This window comes from Lipotes vexillifer, unplaced genomic scaffold, assembly GCF_000442215.2.
Source record: "Lipotes vexillifer unplaced genomic scaffold, Lipotes_vexillifer_v1.1 scaffold496, whole genome shotgun sequence".
Taxonomy (NCBI): Eukaryota; Metazoa; Chordata; class Mammalia; order Artiodactyla; family Lipotidae; genus Lipotes; species Lipotes vexillifer.
Window position 1 is genome coordinate 9,273,330 of NW_006786690.1, and position 16,894 is coordinate 9,290,223.

At 53.4% G+C, this 16,894-nt stretch overlaps 1 protein-coding gene across 1 annotated transcript in view; it reads right to left on the reverse strand.

The window, feature by feature from the left end:
- Positions 1–16,894, reverse strand: part of LOC103077825 (protein-arginine deiminase type-1) — a 32,617-nt gene that overhangs the window by 6,433 nt on the left and 9,290 nt on the right. The window contains exons 2-11 of the mRNA XM_007459259.1: positions 13,080–13,267; positions 11,918–11,980; positions 11,202–11,263; positions 9,508–9,625; positions 9,296–9,421; positions 7,146–7,318; positions 6,894–6,997; positions 5,711–5,834; positions 5,170–5,277; positions 3,554–3,705 (exon numbers count right to left, since the gene is read on the reverse strand). Of these exons, the coding sequence (XP_007459321.1) occupies positions 3,554–3,705; positions 5,170–5,277; positions 5,711–5,834; positions 6,894–6,997; positions 7,146–7,318; positions 9,296–9,421; positions 9,508–9,625; positions 11,202–11,263; positions 11,918–11,980; positions 13,080–13,267 (1,218 nt within the window). The remainder of the gene's footprint in view (positions 1–3,553; positions 3,706–5,169; positions 5,278–5,710; positions 5,835–6,893; positions 6,998–7,145; positions 7,319–9,295; positions 9,422–9,507; positions 9,626–11,201; positions 11,264–11,917; positions 11,981–13,079; positions 13,268–16,894) is intronic.

Consider the following 16,894-nt stretch of genomic DNA (forward strand, 5'->3'; position numbering starts at 1 on the left):
GGGAAAGAGCAGGGTCACCTCGTGCGTGTTGTGTGCTGGTTCCCTGCAGGCACTTCCTGAGCCCCTCCCTGTCCACTGTCAACCCTCTGAATGGGTCTTCTTTGGTCCCTGCTTCCTGGCCCCAGCGCCCAGGTGCTCCCAGGAACTCGCTGTCCATCCTGAGTATCGCCCAAGAGAGTCTGTCCCTCCTTCACCTTAAAGCATCCTCCCCAAGGCCAGAAAGGTCCGTGGCAGGACCCTTCTTGCAAAAAAAGAGTCAAATGAGAGCCATCCATCTGCCAAAGGGAACTAAAGACCCTCATCTCAATTCCTGGGACTCTGAGAGGTTGACTCTTTACCCAAGGCACCAAGCTTTTTGTTCAAAACATGACTGGGACCTGGCAAGCCACCCCACACCCTGCTTAGTCCAGTGTTACCCAAAGTGTGGGAATCGTTGCCCACCCCCCACGTCCCTCACTTTCTTTAGGTTTAACTCAAATGTCACCTCTTTCTCTATGTGGACTTTGGAAATAACAACAACCCCTCAACTCCTTTCCCAGCTTTATTCTTCTTTACAGCATTTGGTACTATTTGGCATACTTGATATCTTGTTTATTGCCTGGCAGCCCACTAGAATGTAAGCTCCAGGAGGGCTGGGATTTTTCTCTAGGTTCACTGCTGTATCCCCAGCACCTCTTATAGAATAGTTGCTCAAAAATATTTGTGAATGATATTAAGGCTTTTGAACAGCTGTGTAAGAGTCCACAGTCTATATAACAACAAAACTAGAAGACGCAACAAGCAGTGACACAAGACAACACTGATTTGATTCATGGGATGGGAATGTAGAAAATATTTTTCTTGTATTTCTGTTTATTTTAATATAATATTTTAATATTTAATATTTTAGTTTCTGTTATTTTAAGCCCCTCCTTGGGACTCTGCAGCCCTCTGCCTGGAGGCAGGGGAATGGATCAGATGACTCCAGCCTTGAGAAGCATCAGACCTGGTCTCTGAGTCACATCAAAGTTGCCACCAGGAGGCAGAATTGTTCCAAGATCGGTTTAAATGTGGGGAGCAGAGCTTGGAGAACCCAAGATAGTAGAGAACAGAGGGGGCATTTGCTGAGCACCTGCTGTGTGCCTGCCTGAGGCTCCTCACACTGGGTGTCTTGTTTAATCCCCATGATAACCCTATTATGTACGTAAAAATGACAGGTCCATGTCATGATCTGAACTCTGCCGGACCAAGCTCTCTGACCTCGTCCCCCCACACGCCCTCTGCTCCAGCCCCACTGGCCTCCTTGCTGTTCCTCTAATGTCTCCAGCACACTCCTGCCTCAGGGCCTTTGCACTAGTTGTTTCCACTCCCTTGCACATCTTCCTCCCAAATAGCCACATCTTTAACTGTCTCATTTCCTTCAGGGAAATGTCAGCCTCTCACCAACGCTCCTTTTACCTAACATACTAGATGATTTACTTATTTATTACGTTTGCTTATTGTCTGTTTCTCTCTGATAGGATGTATGTAGGTTGTTTTGTTCACTGCTAAGGTCAGAAGCCAAGACAGGAACACAGGACAGCAGCCTGGATGTTAAATTTTAATTCGGGGTCCAAGGAGGAGGTCTGAATTCTGACTATTCCCCTAACTTGCTGTGTGGTCCTAGGCAGTAGCTGCCCCTCCCTGAGCCTCAGGGTTCCATCTGTCCACCAAGAGCTTTGTTCCTGGTTTTCAACACAATAGCCAATGGAGTGAGGCCCAGCTCTTCTAGAGACCCCACACATGTTCCCATCCCGGGGTCCTTGCTCTGAGCCTGGGATTTTCCAGAACATTTATTTTATCCCCAGCACGGGGCCCCAAACCTGGCATATAGGAAGTCTCAATAAATATTTATTGAATTGATAAATGAATGCATGAATTAGTGCATTCACTTCATTTATCTAAGCCTCAACTTCCTCATCTGTAAAATGGGGATAATAGTCATCTCAACCTCATAGGGCTGTTGTAAGAATTAATGGAGGTAACCTGGGTAAAGCACCATGTTCATGGCATGTAGGTGATCAATAACTTTTATCCGTTGAGTTCCAACCTACTTCAAGGCACATCCACTGCCAGGGGTCCAGCTAAACAGTACCCAAGCATTCGGAAGTTGGTTAATGTGAATCCTTTATCCCCAGTAACGGCTATTATATAGCTAGGACAGGGATTTTTTTATAAGCCCATTTCACTGAGGAGGACACTGAGGGATGATGTATAAAATAATTTGCCCATTTAATAATGTATCTTTGTCACCTGATGTATCCCTAGTACCTTCATCAGTGCCTGGCACATGGTAGGCATGCAATAAATATTTCTAAATGAATTAATCAAGCACCTACTATGTTCCAGGCCCTGTGGTAGGCACTAGTTAGATGATGTACCCCAAATCATGTGGCCAATAAGTGGCAGAGGCAGGACTCGAACCCAAATCCATTAGATATCAAAGCCTGTGCTCGTTCCTCCTGGATCCCTCCCGGAAGCACAGAATGACTGCCCAGCGGTCCCAAGGCCCTTCTGCCCCCAGAGCTGTGGGCAGGATCCAGCCCCAGAGTAGTTCTGCACATGAGTCAGCAGCAAGGTGAGTGCACCGCTCTTGTCCTGGCCAGCCTCAGCCCCGGGTACCCAGCCTGGGCACCCGGCTTCATGCCTGGGGTTGGTGCCAGGAAGCCTCACCTCACCTGATCCAGAGCCATGAGGCCACCAAGGTCACCACATGAGCCTGGGTAACCTTCCCAGGACTGCCTGGCTGCTCTGGGCCCAAGACCAGATAGCCAGGGCTTGGGGATGCAAGCTGGGGCACGCCTGGGCTCCATGCCAACCCCACACAAACCGGAAGGCAACCTCCAGGGCCTGGGGTGGGCTTAATCTTTAGGCAGGAAGCAGAGGATCCCTGTGCTACACACCCCATTCTTCGACTGCCCACAGGCTGGGTGGGGACCCACTAGGGAGATTTAGCAGATGCTGTCATCTGTCTGAGCCCTAAACCCTAAATACCTTGTTTCCTCCTAGATGACAGCTGTCCAGGGTAGGACCTGTTAAGTTACCTTTGTCACCCTGGTATCCTGACCTGCAGCCTCGTGGTGACGGCTGCACCCTTTCTAGCTGTTGCTAGGACAACAGCTATTTTGATTTCCTCACTGGAGAGGTCAACGGATCCAACTCCTACTTCTGCCCTGGATTACACATGACTTCCCCGCTCTTCTGATGTTTCAAAAGAAGTCAGAAATCTGGCTTTTTATATGAAGCCTCCTGATATATGTATATTTAATGTTGGTGACGAATTATGCTCATAAAATACTAGGCAGGGCAAAAGACTGTGGGCCGTTAGTTTGTTTTTCCCTAAGATTCTGTGATCTTTTCTGTGATCTGTGATTCTAGGACTCTATTCTAGGATTCCACGCAGGAACTTAAGACCACTTTTCAGACTGGAGAATTGTGTTTGCGGTGGAGGCAGGGGGTGTTGGAGAGTGGATGCTGCCTTGGGTCCCCCGGGCCCTCCCGTGACCTCCACCACCCTCCTGCCCTGGTTTCTCACTTGGGGAAGCTGCTGCCAATGAGGATTCGGCCCAGGGGGTACTCCTTGCCCTCCACTGTGACTGGCGGGCTGATGTCCAGGTTGCCGAAGGAGTCAAGGCCAGAAACACCGGCGAACTGCATTTCCCGGATTACATATCCAAAGTCGGGACCCTAGGGGAAAACCATCGAGAGCCCCCCGCCCCCAGAAGGAGGGGTCAGTTAGAAAAGGAAGAGACAGCTCTTGGGGTAGGGGAGCGAGGGGTGCTCCTGGGGGAATCCCACTCCCTGAAAAACAACTGCTATTCACTGTTCACACATCCTCCCGGTGCCCTGAGCATTGTGCTGTTAAAGCCGAAGCCAATAACAGAACAATAACTAGAAAATCCCTGAATGTTTGGAAATGAGGCAACATACTTCTAAAGAACCCACGGTCAAAGAAGAAATCAAAGGGGAGGTTACACAGTATTTTGAAGTGAAAGGTAAAAACCACACAGCACGTTAAAACTTGAGGGGATGCCAGTAAAGCTGCACTTCTAGGGAACTGCCGCAGCTCTAAACACATATATTAAGAAGAGAAAGGGTTGAAAAATCTTAGCTTCCGTTTCCAGCTAGGAAAAGATCAGCAAATTAAACCTAAAGAAAGTAGAAGGAAGGAAATGATAAAGACAGAGCAGAGAACAGTGGAAAAGGCGCTGGCCAGGTCAAGCCCAGGGCTTGGGGTCAGGCCCTTTGTTGATGCAGACTCACCCCACAGAGCTCACTGTCACCTCCCCAGGGACTCTTCCCTGATCCCTCCAGGCTGGGGTAAATGTCCCTGCTCTGTGTGCCCATGAGTTCCTGGACCTTCCCCATCATATCCCCCACCAGACCCTGGCATTGTCCTGGAGGTGGGGGACAGGGGCCAGTAAACAGGCAGAGACGTGAGTTCTGGGACCCGGACCCACCTCAAAAGGCAGGTTAGCCTAGCGGTAAAGTTCAGGGGCCGTGGAGGCAGCCCCTCTGGTTTTGGTGCCACTGCTAACTAGCTGTGTGGCCTTGGGTAAGTTGCTTAACCTCTCTGAGCCTCAGTAAAGAGGGAATAATAATATCCATAGGAGTATGGATATCCATACTTATCCATAGGAATCCACGTGGATTAAATGAGCAACTGTGTAAAGCTAGGAGGGAGGGCCTGGAACTCAGGACACGGCTGGTGGAGTGGCTCCTGTCTCCCTCCTGTGTGCAGGAGCAGCATTGTGCCTGGCACACAGTAGGCGTTCAGAAAACATTTGTTACCTGAAGAGAGGACCTGGCTCACGAAAGCAAGAGTCATGAGGGCTCACTAAGGGTGTGTTGCCCTCAAAAGGCAGTTTGGTTTCCCCAGAGCTGACTCCTTTGTTCACTCCCCCTTGGGGGAGAGGAAAGACCCCAAGGAGGACTTTGCTGGCCTGTCCCTCCCAGAACAGGGGTGATTTCTGTGAGATTTGCATTTCATTTACGTATTCCTCGCAAACCTCCCACTCTCTCCCCATTTGCCAGAACCCACCACCTGTGCCCTTTGGTAGCCCCTAAAGGACTAGGACCAGGCAAGAGTGACTGGAGAATCCCATAGGAGGAGCCACCCACGGTTTCCCCACTCTGCCCTTTGCCGCATACCAGGATCCTCTTATAAGGGAAATACTTCAGGCCTCTGTCTCGGGGGGAGTCAAAGACCACTGGGAAGGATTTGTGAGGACCCTCGATGTAGCCAAACTCCATCTCGTCCTGGGAGGGGAGAGAAAAAGACCACAGTGACTGCCTCAGTATAGTAATAAGAATGGGTTAATCCCCCCAGGCCCGGGGCGGGGCAGGGCAGGACAGTGGATCTTCCCCAAGACCTGGAGGGTGCAGGGGCCAGGGAACAGAGGTGGAGTGAGGCCTCTCAGGACCGCAGCCAGAGGAGGACTCTGCCTGGGATCAGAGCGCTTGGAGGGAAGCAGGAGAGGCTGGGGCGACGCAGGCAGTGGCCGGGGGTGGGGCTTTCCCCTAGACTGCATGCCCCCCACCCTAAGTCCTGGCACCCAGGCCAGCCTGGCTTTTCTAGGGAAACGGAGGCCAGTAGGAGCCTGCGCAGGCCAGCTTTCCCAAAGCCAGTGTAAAGGATGGGGTTCAGGCCTCCCGGGCTGCCCTCCTCTCCCGGGATCGCTCCCGCACGCACCTGGATCCAGCGGTCATTCTGATTCTCAGTCCAAGGGCAGACGATCAGCTTGCAGTTGGCTTTCAACACCAGGTCAGACATGTCTTTCAGAAACTTCTCATTTGAGCCATGGGAGTCAAAGACACTGAGAAACACAGGGAGAGGGGAGCGAAATAATGACCGCTGACTGTGGCCTTGGCCTCAGGGCCGGGAGGCAGGGGATAGATGGGGTGGCCTTGATGTGGTCTGTGCTAGGCCCCGTGTGGCCCCTGGGCACAGGGGTTCAAACCCAGTGTCTGCACTAGAGAGATTCATGGGCTAATGACAGAGACAAATAATGTCCCCAGATCACATCAGGTGGCAGGTGCAAGGGGAGGGACAGGCCTGGGGCTGTGGAGCCCAAAGGCAGGGCACCAAAGTCCTGGAGAAGGTGACTGGGGACTGAATCTCACTGGTTAAGGTGGTAGTGAGGGGGCAGGTAGCCCCATCTCCTCCTGTTTCTCACAACTGGCCTAAACAAAGGAGTCAGGGTTGTGTTAGTGAGCAAACAGAAAGAAAGAGTTCCCTTCTGAACACCTCGGCCCAGCTCAGCAGAGCAAACCTGTTTGGCCACACCCTTCCTGGCCTTTTGACTTATGTTCCAAGTCATCTATGGCCCTTTCCAGTGGTCCGACCTCTGATGCAGAGGCCCGGAGTAGCCTTGCCAATCCAGGCTCACCTGCCCATCAAGGGGCCTGACAAGGACTCTGAGAGATGGCAGAAGGACCAGGGACCTGGGTTGGGCCAGGGCTCACAGAGGATCTTGGAGTTTGGGTCCCGAGTTCTCTGCAGGCCCAGGAGAACACCCACATCTGAGCAAGGCTGGGTCTCCTGCAGCTGCCAGCAGTCTGAACGGGGCCTGGCCCCACTGCCTGGAATAAATCCTAGATTTATTGGGGCTGCTGGGGCTGCTACATGCAGGACAGGGTAGGGCAGGTGTGCTGAACTTGAGTCATTGACCTCAGCCAGGGCCTTAGCTGCTCAGAGCAGGTGGGGCTGACGGGCCCAGGCCAGCCTGCTGCTATCCTGTTCCCAGCTTGTGTCCGTGGGTGCCTGCAATGAATCCGTCCAGTATGAGCGCAGGGCCAAGCCTGGTACGGCATTCTGTTCCTATCTCTACGAGTCCAGAGACGGTGGGAGAGCTGCAGGAGGGGCGAGGCCTCACCTGCACACATACAGCTCCAGGGGGCACTGGGTGTTGGGGGTCATGATCCAGGGGGCCATGCGGAAGGTCACGGTGTCTGTGAAGTGGGGCACCGCAGGCAGGGTCTGGGGGGAAAATGAGGACTCAGTGGGCCCTGCAGGGAGCCCCATCAGGCTTCAAGGCCCCGCAGCCCCCAGCCTCCCAGTCCTGGAGCCTCCACGCTGGTCCCTGAAGCCCCTCATCCCCTATCATGGCCCCCAGCGCCATACGTACCTTGGTGTCCACCAGGCTGACGCTGAGAGAGACCAGCCCCAAGAAATCAGCGTCGGGAAAGGTGAGCCCCTCCACGTAGAAGCTGATCTTCCGTTCCCCCGGATGCCGCTCCACTTCGTAGTACAGATGATGGGGCCCCAGCACCTGCTTGTAGTCTGAGAGAGAATTCCCACCTAGGGGGAACCAGAGTCAGCACTGGGGGCCCAGTGCTGGGACAGGGGTGTGGGGCTGCGAGGATGTGAGGACAGGAAACCCAAGGCCAGGAATGTAGAGGCAGAACCACCTTTGTGTTAGATCTACTTGGACTCCTCCAGCTCTGCCATGTGCAAGCTGTGTGACCTCAGCTCAATGACTCAACCTCTCTGAGCCTCAGTTCCTCATCTGTAAAATGGGCTAATATTACGTTTCTCATGCGGTCAGCGTAAGCTTTAAACTAGATAAGGAAGTAAAAGCAGCTGGCGCAAAAGATGAAAACAACCTAAATGTCCATCAACGGATGAATGGATAAACAAAATGTAGTATGTCCATATGCTGGCATGTTATTCATCCATAAAAAGGAATGAAGTATTGATACATGCTACAGCACAGATGAACCCTGACATTATACTAAGTAAAAGAAGCCCGACACAAAAGGCTTCATATCGTATCATTCCATTTGTACGAGATGCACAGAATAGGTACATCCATAGGGACAGAAAGCAGATTAGCTGTTGCCTAGGGCTGGGGGTTGGGGGATGGGGAGTGACTGCTAATAAGTACAGGCCTTTATTTGGGGGTGATGAAAATGTCTTAGAGCTAGAAGTTTTGTGGTAGTTACCCAACATTGAGAACGTACTCAATGTCACTGAATTGTTCACTTTAAAATGTTTAATTTAGGGACTCCCCTGGTGGTGCAGAGGTTAAGAATCCGCCTGCCAATGCAGGGGACACAGGTTTGGGCCCTGGTCTGGGAAGATCCCACATGCCGTGGAGCAACTAAGCCTGTGCACCACAGCTACTGAGCCTGTGCTCTAGAGCCTGTGTGCCACAACTACTGAGCCCACATGCCACAAATACTGAAGCCCACGCGCCTAGAGCCCGTGCTCTACAACAAGAGAAACCACTGCAGTGAGAAGCCCACTCACCACAACGAAGAGTAGCCCCCACTCGCCGCAACTAGAGAAAGCCCGCGCCCCTCAACGAAGACCCAATGCAGCCAAAAAATAAATAGATTTATAAAAAAATAAAGTAAATAAAATAAAATGGTTAATTTTATGTTATGTGAATTTCATCTCAATTTTTTTAAAAAAATCACCTGGCACATAGTAGTTCTGGCCCGTAGCCTTTTCCCCTCCCCTAAGGGTTGTCTGGGAAGCTCCACCCTGGCACGCTCTTACAGCATGAAATGTTGTCAGCTCACTTACAGAGACTTTGCTTATGTTCTGGTATCACAGTAAGTGTTTCCAAGCCGGACTCCTGGGTAACCTTCCACCATTGGAACGTTCTGGTCCCTGTCAGGCTCATTTAGCTGGGACAAGTTCTGAGTCAGTTTGAACAGAGGAGGATGAAGAGGAAGAAGGAAGGGGCAGGACAGGTCTCTTGTGATTTATGAAAATAAGTAAGGGCACCTCAGGGTTAAGGATTAGTGTTTCTGCCGTTTTTTTTGTTTTGTTTTGTTTTTTAAATCCACAGACTTTGATTAATAAACTGTCAGAACAACTGGATTCTGAAGGCAAGCCTGGGCCTCAGCTTTGCTAGTCCCTGCCTCCACCCGACCCAGCCTGGACAGTGCTGTTTTACATCGAGAACTCATTCCATGTTAACCGACCAGAGGAAGGATGGGCTCGGGAGAAAGGGCAAGGGTAGTGGAAAGAGGGGCTTTGGTGCCCAAGAGACTGGCTTTGAATGCTTGCTCCATCCCCAACTGGTTGTGTGACCTTAGGGCAGTGAATTCACATGTCTGAGCCTCAGTTTTCCCCTCTGTAAAATGGGTCTAGTTTGGGAACCTCTTTCTTGGGCCATATGTCGTGTCCTGACGGAGTGGCTGTTTCTAAGTGGTAGTGAGAGCTACAAAATGATGATGGAAGGAGGGAGAGAGGTGGATAAGAGAAGAATGTTTTGGGAAGCAGAATATGGAGCAGGGAGGGAAGAGATCCCTCCAGGCCACTCACCCCTAGCGCAGAAGACCCTCATTCTCCTGGAATCAGAAAATGGCACGTTCAAGACCAGCTTGTGGCTGTCAAAGAGCTCATCAGGGCCATCGCAGCTCAGCACCATTGGGGCCATGTCCTGCAGGTCTGGAGAGAGTGGTGCCCATGAGACAATCCTGCTCCATCCCACACCATCACCCTGGACAACCCCATACACCCCTTCTGTTGCTCACCATCCAGTGATGTCAGCTGGGTGCTGGTGAGGTCGATCTCCCTGGACCTGAGACTATCCCGGTCACAGTTCACCAGCAGGACAGCCCCATAGCCCTCAGGGCCCCAGCGCCAGGTTTTCTGTGGCAAAGCAAGAGGCCTTAGGGTCAGTGGGACCCAGGGGTCTCTGGGAAGGGGTTCTGGACATGGCTAGAGCTGTCTGCTTTGTTAACTTGGAGACTTTTGTATTCTGGGTTTGCTTAAAGATTTATAGAGGGATCATAGATTTGGGGAATGGAGTTCCAGGTCCCTACACCCAGAGCCACTCCACGCTTGTGCAGTAAACAACTTGAACAACAGCTCCTCCCAGCCATTGCGCTGGAAGAGGAAGGGTGATGGCGCCAAACCCAGAAATGGCCTTTGCCGGTCTGCTGAGCTTTGGTCCTGCCAGCAGACTAAGACTGCCTTGCCCTGACCTTGATGGGGCTGGAGAATTCCTGGGAGACTCTCCCCATGCCAGTCCTCTCCTGGGGCCTGTCCCACAGTTTTCTCTGACTTTCACTTGAGATCCTGCAGGCCCTGCAAGATAGTCTGAGCTGAGAGGTGGGGAAGATGGCTGCAACCCTGCCTTTGTGATCAAAGCTCTTCCTGATGTGCTTCTCTTTTTTTCTTTTCATTTATTTGCTTATTTATTTTGGCTGCACTGGGTCTTAGTTGCGGCACACAGGGTCTTTGTTGCGGCACGTGGGATCTTTAGTTGCAGCATACACACTTCTTATTTGCGGCATGCGGACTCTCAGTTGCGGCATGCATCTGGGATCTGGTTCCCCGACCAGGGTTGGAACCCCAGGACCTCTGCATTGGGAGTGCAGAGTCTTATCCACTGCACCACCAGGGAAGTCCCCTTCCTGACGTGCTTCTATGTTACCCCCACCAGACTCTGCAAGACAGGGCTTATTTTCCCCATTTCACAGAAGAGGGAAAAGAGGCTCTGGGGTGTGAACCCCAAGTCACATAGGTGGGATTCAAACTTGGGTCTGGGGGACCTCACAGGACCACTGCTAACTTATATGGAACTCTTGTTCACCCCTCTGGGTAGATGCTTCTCTGTACCGGGGCCCAAGACATGATTTGTATCATAGGTCCCACCCACCACCTTGCCCAAGCAACCTTGTGCAGTGAACAACCTGCACAGCCATCCGTGGCAGCCCTACCCCATCTTGTCCACAAAGTCTTATATATGATTCAGGCTTCCTCTGTGGGGTCTTTCCATGCAAATCATATCTTCTACCCTCCCAGGATGGCTTTCAGATACATCCGGTGGGATAATGCCTTGAGCCCACCCCATCTTCGTCCTCACTCTTCGGGATCTGTCAGTCACTTGACAAGTCACCTACCATGCTTGGGGGTCCAAATACTGCCCAGGAAATAGAAAAGGCCTCAAGAAAAAGAACTAATCCCAGTTCTAAGGTGGCACAAGAGAGACCCAGAGAGGGTAAGCTGTTTTCCAAGAGTCACACAGCATGTTGATCACACAGTGTAAGTTAAGGCCTATTCATGCTGATTTGGGAGTCCTCAGATGGCTTCCTTATACTGTTGGATACCACAGACCCTAGGAATCCATCACCCTTCTGGAGGAAGAGCCCACTCCACCCCAGGACCACCCCCAGGTTTGCCTGTCAACTCTGCCATCTTGGGGTAACCAGGAGAGTCCCACCTTGTCGCTGTGGCTCCTCTTCACCTTGCCCGTGCGGTCTGTGTCGACGTCGAGGGAGATGTCTGCAAAGAGATGTAGAGGGACAACGGGGCTCCCCAGGCCCGCCCTCGCACCATAACGTCCAGGTCGGGGCAAGCTTCGGCCCCTCCACAAGTCCTTGGGAACCAGGAAGCCCTGTTCTGGGGACCACACCTAACACCTGAGAGGCCCTTGTGGCAGCCCCGTGTGGTTCTGGGTGTTGGAGGGACCCAAGGCTCTGGCTCTTGAATTTCTGACTCATCTATGTGGGCTGAATTGCTAGCTCTTGGGGGCCCTGACTCTGGAGGTCGGGATCAGGCCTGAGGTTCTAGGTGCTGGTTCTGCAGTTCTCAGGGCCAGCTGCCGGGGTCTGGCCCAAGGTAGCATGTGGCTCTCCATGGTTTAGTGATGTCTTGAAGTTCCAGTGAGTGTGATAGGCAGACTCTGGATGAAGGAGGCCTATTGTGGGTCTAGCTGGTGACCCATGGGCAGTGCAGTTTCCAGATTCTTACGGCCCTAAGTATGGCTGGGACTCCAGCCCTGAGGCTCTAGAGTAGATGAACCGCCTCTGAAGAAGCCAAGCTCCTCGATGGGGGAGGAAGATGTCCATGGGCCTTGCACTTGGGGGCTCCCCTAAGACCCTCAAGCAGTCAGCATGGAGGGGTGGATGTACAGAGAGCCGGGGAGGTGGGACTTACCGGCGCCGGTGAGGAAGAGTACACTGTGGCCCAGGGCAGCCTTCTGCAGCCCGAAGTAGGAGACTTTCACCTGTGGGGACATGGTCAGCCCTAAGCCAGCACGCCCACCCCTTCAGAGATGGCTGTGACAGGGGGAGTGAGGGGACACTCCAGTGGCCCTGCTTAGAGGTAGGGGAGGCATAGGGGTCCCAGCTATTCCCTGCCGCTGAAGGCCCAAGGCCCACGGGCTCCCGGCTTGGATCCAGAGCCCCCTTCTCCAGCTGGAGAGGCTATGGATGCCTCCTCAACTCCCAGGGCTGGGCTGAGGGGCAAGGATGGCCAGATGGGGTGAGGGAGGATCCCAGAGGGAGCAGCTGGACCCTCAGGAACCCATGGGGATGTCAGAGAGAAAGAATGAGGGAAGGGACAGCTGTCACTAGGGACAGGCAAGTTATTCAACCTCTGTCAGCCTCTGTTTCTTCATCTGTAAAATGGGAACAATGACCACCCCCCACCCCCACCCCATAGTAGCAGCCCAAGCTCACAGAGCTTTCCCCATGCCCTAGAACCCATGGCCAGGGCTCCACCGGGCCATCTCAGTGTGCCCCCAGGATGACCCCAGTAGATGGGGCTCAGAGGTGGGATTTGAGCTCCAGGGCCCCTACTCTCAACAGCTGCACAGTCCCCACCTTTTTGGTGTCGTTGGAGAAAAGGCTGAATCGACGAATCAGGGGTCACTGTGTGTGTGGTGGGTGCCTGAGGGTGAGTAAGCAGGGTATCCTCTGTGAAAGAGAAGGCTTCCTGCTTCCTTAGGTGGGAGACACACACCCTGGTATGTACCCGTGTCCACGTGCGTGCATGTGTGTATGGGTGCTGCTGAGAACTCCTGTCTGCACAGGAGTGGGGGGCTTGTTTGGGGTCTGTGCGGAGCTGTGTTAAAGCGGGTGTTTGTGAATCTGAGGGGTCGAGCAGGAAGGCTGTGCTTTTCCGGGAGCACTCGTGTATGTGTGCGTGTGACGTTGGGGCGTTGGGGTGGGTTTGCACGTTTGGGTGTCTGTTGAGTTGTATCCGGATGTGTCGCGTGGATGTGGGTGGCAAAGCCTTGTGGGGTCTGGCTGAGTGGGGGTGATGTGTGAACGGGGTGCGCTTTGCGGGGGGCTCTTACCTTCTGTGGGGAAGTAACCTCTTACCTTGAGATCGTTTAAAGCCTTACTGGCTGCGTCCACAGATATGATCACGTCCACGCCGGCATCCAGGGGCCAGTAGGCCTTACCTGTGGGCTCTGTCACCCGTGCTGTATTGTAGACCGTGAAGACCTCCACCCCGGAGCTCCCAGAGACACTGAAGGTCTCAGCGCCCTTGGGCACATCACTGATAGAAAGGAGAGAGGAGGGCATCCGGGGGCTCAGGAGAGAGACCAGTGGGGTAGTGGGCTGGGGCTACCCGGCTCTGCAACAGCGCCCCCTAACAGCTGGAGTGGGGAGCGGCGGGGGTTGAGGGGGCCACTGGCCGGGAGACCAACCTGGTTGGGTCCCAGGGCTCCATCCCAGCTCTCCACTGATTCCCACGTGACCCACCCTGGGCACGTCGTCCCCGGGCCTCAGTCTCCCCATCTGCAACATGAAGGGCTTGGAGCGGTGGCTGTTGAGCTCTGTTTTAGTGGCAGAGCCCTTTCAGTGGACCTCGCGTGGAACCCCAGACAGCAGAAGGACAAAAGGGAGCCGGGGGTGGTGCCGAGCCGCGGTGTTTAACCCTTCCACTCCCACCGCGGCCCCTGAGGCTCCAGAGAGCAGAGACTGAAAACCTCTGGACATCCTCAATCCCCCACCTCCCCCAAAGCTTCCTGCTTTTATGCTTCCAAATTCTCTAACCCAACAAGAAATCCATTCGAGACCACCTCTCACATCCTCCACTGCCACCCCTGCACCCACCTAGAGTGCTGAGCAGCTTCTTAAGCCCACCTGTGCCCGCTCCAGTCTGTTCCCCACTCAGAGCAGATCACGTTGGTCTCATGCTCAAAAGCAACGGTTCCCGTCACACACAGCAAAGTTCTCACAATGGCATACAAAGCCCCTCCCGATTTGCCCTCTGCCACCCCCCGGGAACCTCCTCCACCCCACTAGGCTCAGTCCTCACTCACTCTGCTCAAGCCACACTGACCTTCATGATGTTCCATGAAGCTGCCAGGCTGTGCTGCCTCAGGGCCTTTGCACTGGCTGTTTCCGCTGCATAAAATGCTCTTCCCCCAGATATCCACAAGGCTCACTCCTTTACCTTCTTCAGGGCTCTGCTTAAATGTCACCTTCTCAGTGAGCACCCCCCGCCCATCACTCTATTTAATGCTACACCTTGTCCCACCTTCTCCCACACTCTCCTTATCCCTGCCACTCTGCTCTGATTCTTTTTTGTTTGCTTGCTTGTTTGTTTTTAACATCTTTTTTTTTTTTGCGGTACGCGGGCCTCTCACTGTTGTGGCCTCTCCCGTTGCGGAGCACAGGCTCCAGATGCACAGGCTCCGGACGCACAGGCTCAGCGGCCATGGCTCACGGGCCCAGCCGCTCCACGGCATGTGGGATCTTCCCGGACCGGGGCACAAACCCGTGTCCCCTGCATCAGCAGGCGGACTCTCAACCACTGTGCCACAAGGGAAGCCCTAATATCTTTACTGGAGTATAATTGCTTTACAATGTTGTGTTAGTTTCTGCTGTATAACAAAGTGAATCAGCTATCTGTATACATATATCCCCCTAACCCCTCCCTCTTGCGTCTCCCTCCCACCCTCCCTATCCCACCCCTCTAGGTGATCACAAAGCACTGTCTGCTCTGATTCTTAATCATACTGTTAGGTATTGTCCATCTCTCCTGCTAGAAGGTCAGGTCCACCAGGGCAGGGAGTTTTGTCTGTTTTGCTCATTGCTATCTCCCAGCACCTATAACAGTGTCTGGTGTGTGGTCAGTCTCATAAACACTTGTTAAATGACTGAATGGATTCAGTTGCCCCTAGTCTGCAGGGGGATTCAGGCCCATCTGCACCCAGTGGTACAGAACTTGACTGAGGCCATACCCTGCAAATTTCTCCCCGTCTACCTGATATACCACATCCACCCAATACTCCAGAGCTCTGGGCTCCAGAAAGGGGGATCAGGAAGCCCTCAGTCTGCCAGGCCCCAGCTGGGGGCACCCATCTGCTGGGCCTCCGCGCCACTACTCAAGCCACCAGCTGCTTCCAGCCACAGCAGGTAGGGGCCAGCCTTCCTGGACCATAGACTCAGAGGGGATGCTCTGCAGACTCGGGCTACAGGGCGCCAGGAGCTAAATCAGCAGGGCCTCTGGGGGTGCTTGTCCTTCCTCAACCCCTGAATTAACCTGAGCTGTGAGCCTCCCTGCCCCAGCCCTGCGATGGGCCCCAGGGTTCCATGAGGCCTTTGGCCATGTGGAACACACACCCTGGAGGGGAAGTCAAACGAGGGAACTACATGTCAGGACTACCCACTGCCGCCCCCCAGGACAGAGCCATCAGCCTCAAGGCCACCACCCAAGGTCAAGTCAACTTGCAAACGTCCACCCGATTGCAAAGATGCCAGGCCCAGAAGGGTCCTTTGATACATCCTCCTGCCTCCATCATTTCCTGTATCCCTGAGAAAACACCCGAGTATTAAAGCCCCTGGAGAAACCAGACACCCCTCCCAGATCCCTGCCGTGGTCACTCAGTTCCCACAGACAACTGCCCCCATTGACAATGGTGGTGATGGTCGTAGTTACAACAGGCCCAAGGCCCACTCATGACCTGGCTCTCTGATGCACATTCATGGCCCCATAAGGCAATTATTATTCTCGTTTTAAAGATGAGGCTGGGGTGGAGAGGGGCCCCTGAGCCCTGCAGGCTGCTGGCAGGACCCACAGGTCCTCACCCCACTCCTGGCCTCACCGTCCTCAAGAGGCACTTTCAGGAATCTTCCCACCTTACATGCCCTTTGCCATTGTTTAGTCAGTTGCCATAGGAACCTAAGCCTCCCAGACTTAGAACCCCCATTTTCCATCTCCAGACTCAAAGCTGTCTTTTGAATATCTCTTTGGGGTGTCTAACAGGTTTTTTACATTTAACGTGTCCAAAACGAAACTCTCAGCTTCCCACTTCTGTCCCATCCAAACGTGCCCGGGTCAGGCCACAGTTGCCCCATCATCGGATTCATCCTGGCCTTCTCTCCTTCCCTCGAGCTCACATCCAGTCACCAGTGAGCCCTGTCAGCTTCCCCTCTACGGCATCACCTGCTGACATTCACGTCTCTTCCACGCCTAACGCCCTGGTCCAGGCACCAGCTTTTTCCATGTGGATTTTCACAATAGGCTGGTCCCCCTGCTGCTTCTCCTGCTCTCCACGATCTGGTCTCAGCACAGCAGCAGAGGGATCCTCGTAACACAGAAGTCATTCGGCATCCCTTCTGTTCACAGCCTTTCCCCGGGAGCTCTGCAGTCTGCACGGAGTTGGCTACGCCCTCCTCACTCCTGCAAACCCAGCTCTTGTTCTCCCTCCAGTTGCCAGGCTCCCTCCTGCCTTCGACCCTTTGCACTTGGGTTCTCTTCGTTCACAATGTTCAGCTCCCGAGCATCCGCTGGGGCCTCCGTGCCTCATTTCCTTCTCAGAGGTCTTCCCTGACTGCCCTATTTAAGGCTGTGTGACATGGGTGACACCATGAACCCCACACTCCCTAACCCCATGACCCAGCTTCATTTCAACCCATGGCACTTGTCACCTGACATGTCATGTTTATTTGACATGTTTTTCTATTGTCTGTCTCTCCCGTTTCTCCCTCTAGAATGTGGGGAATTTTCCCATTTTACTTTCACTAAAACTACTGTCATCTCAGCACCCAGCGTGGTGCCTGGTGTGGGCAAGGGGTACAAGAAACCCCTGTTTTATGGATGAGGGCAAGGCAACCCAAGAACGTGGAACTGTACCCGAGCAAGAACCTATGGACCTTCCCGGGACAGACCCCC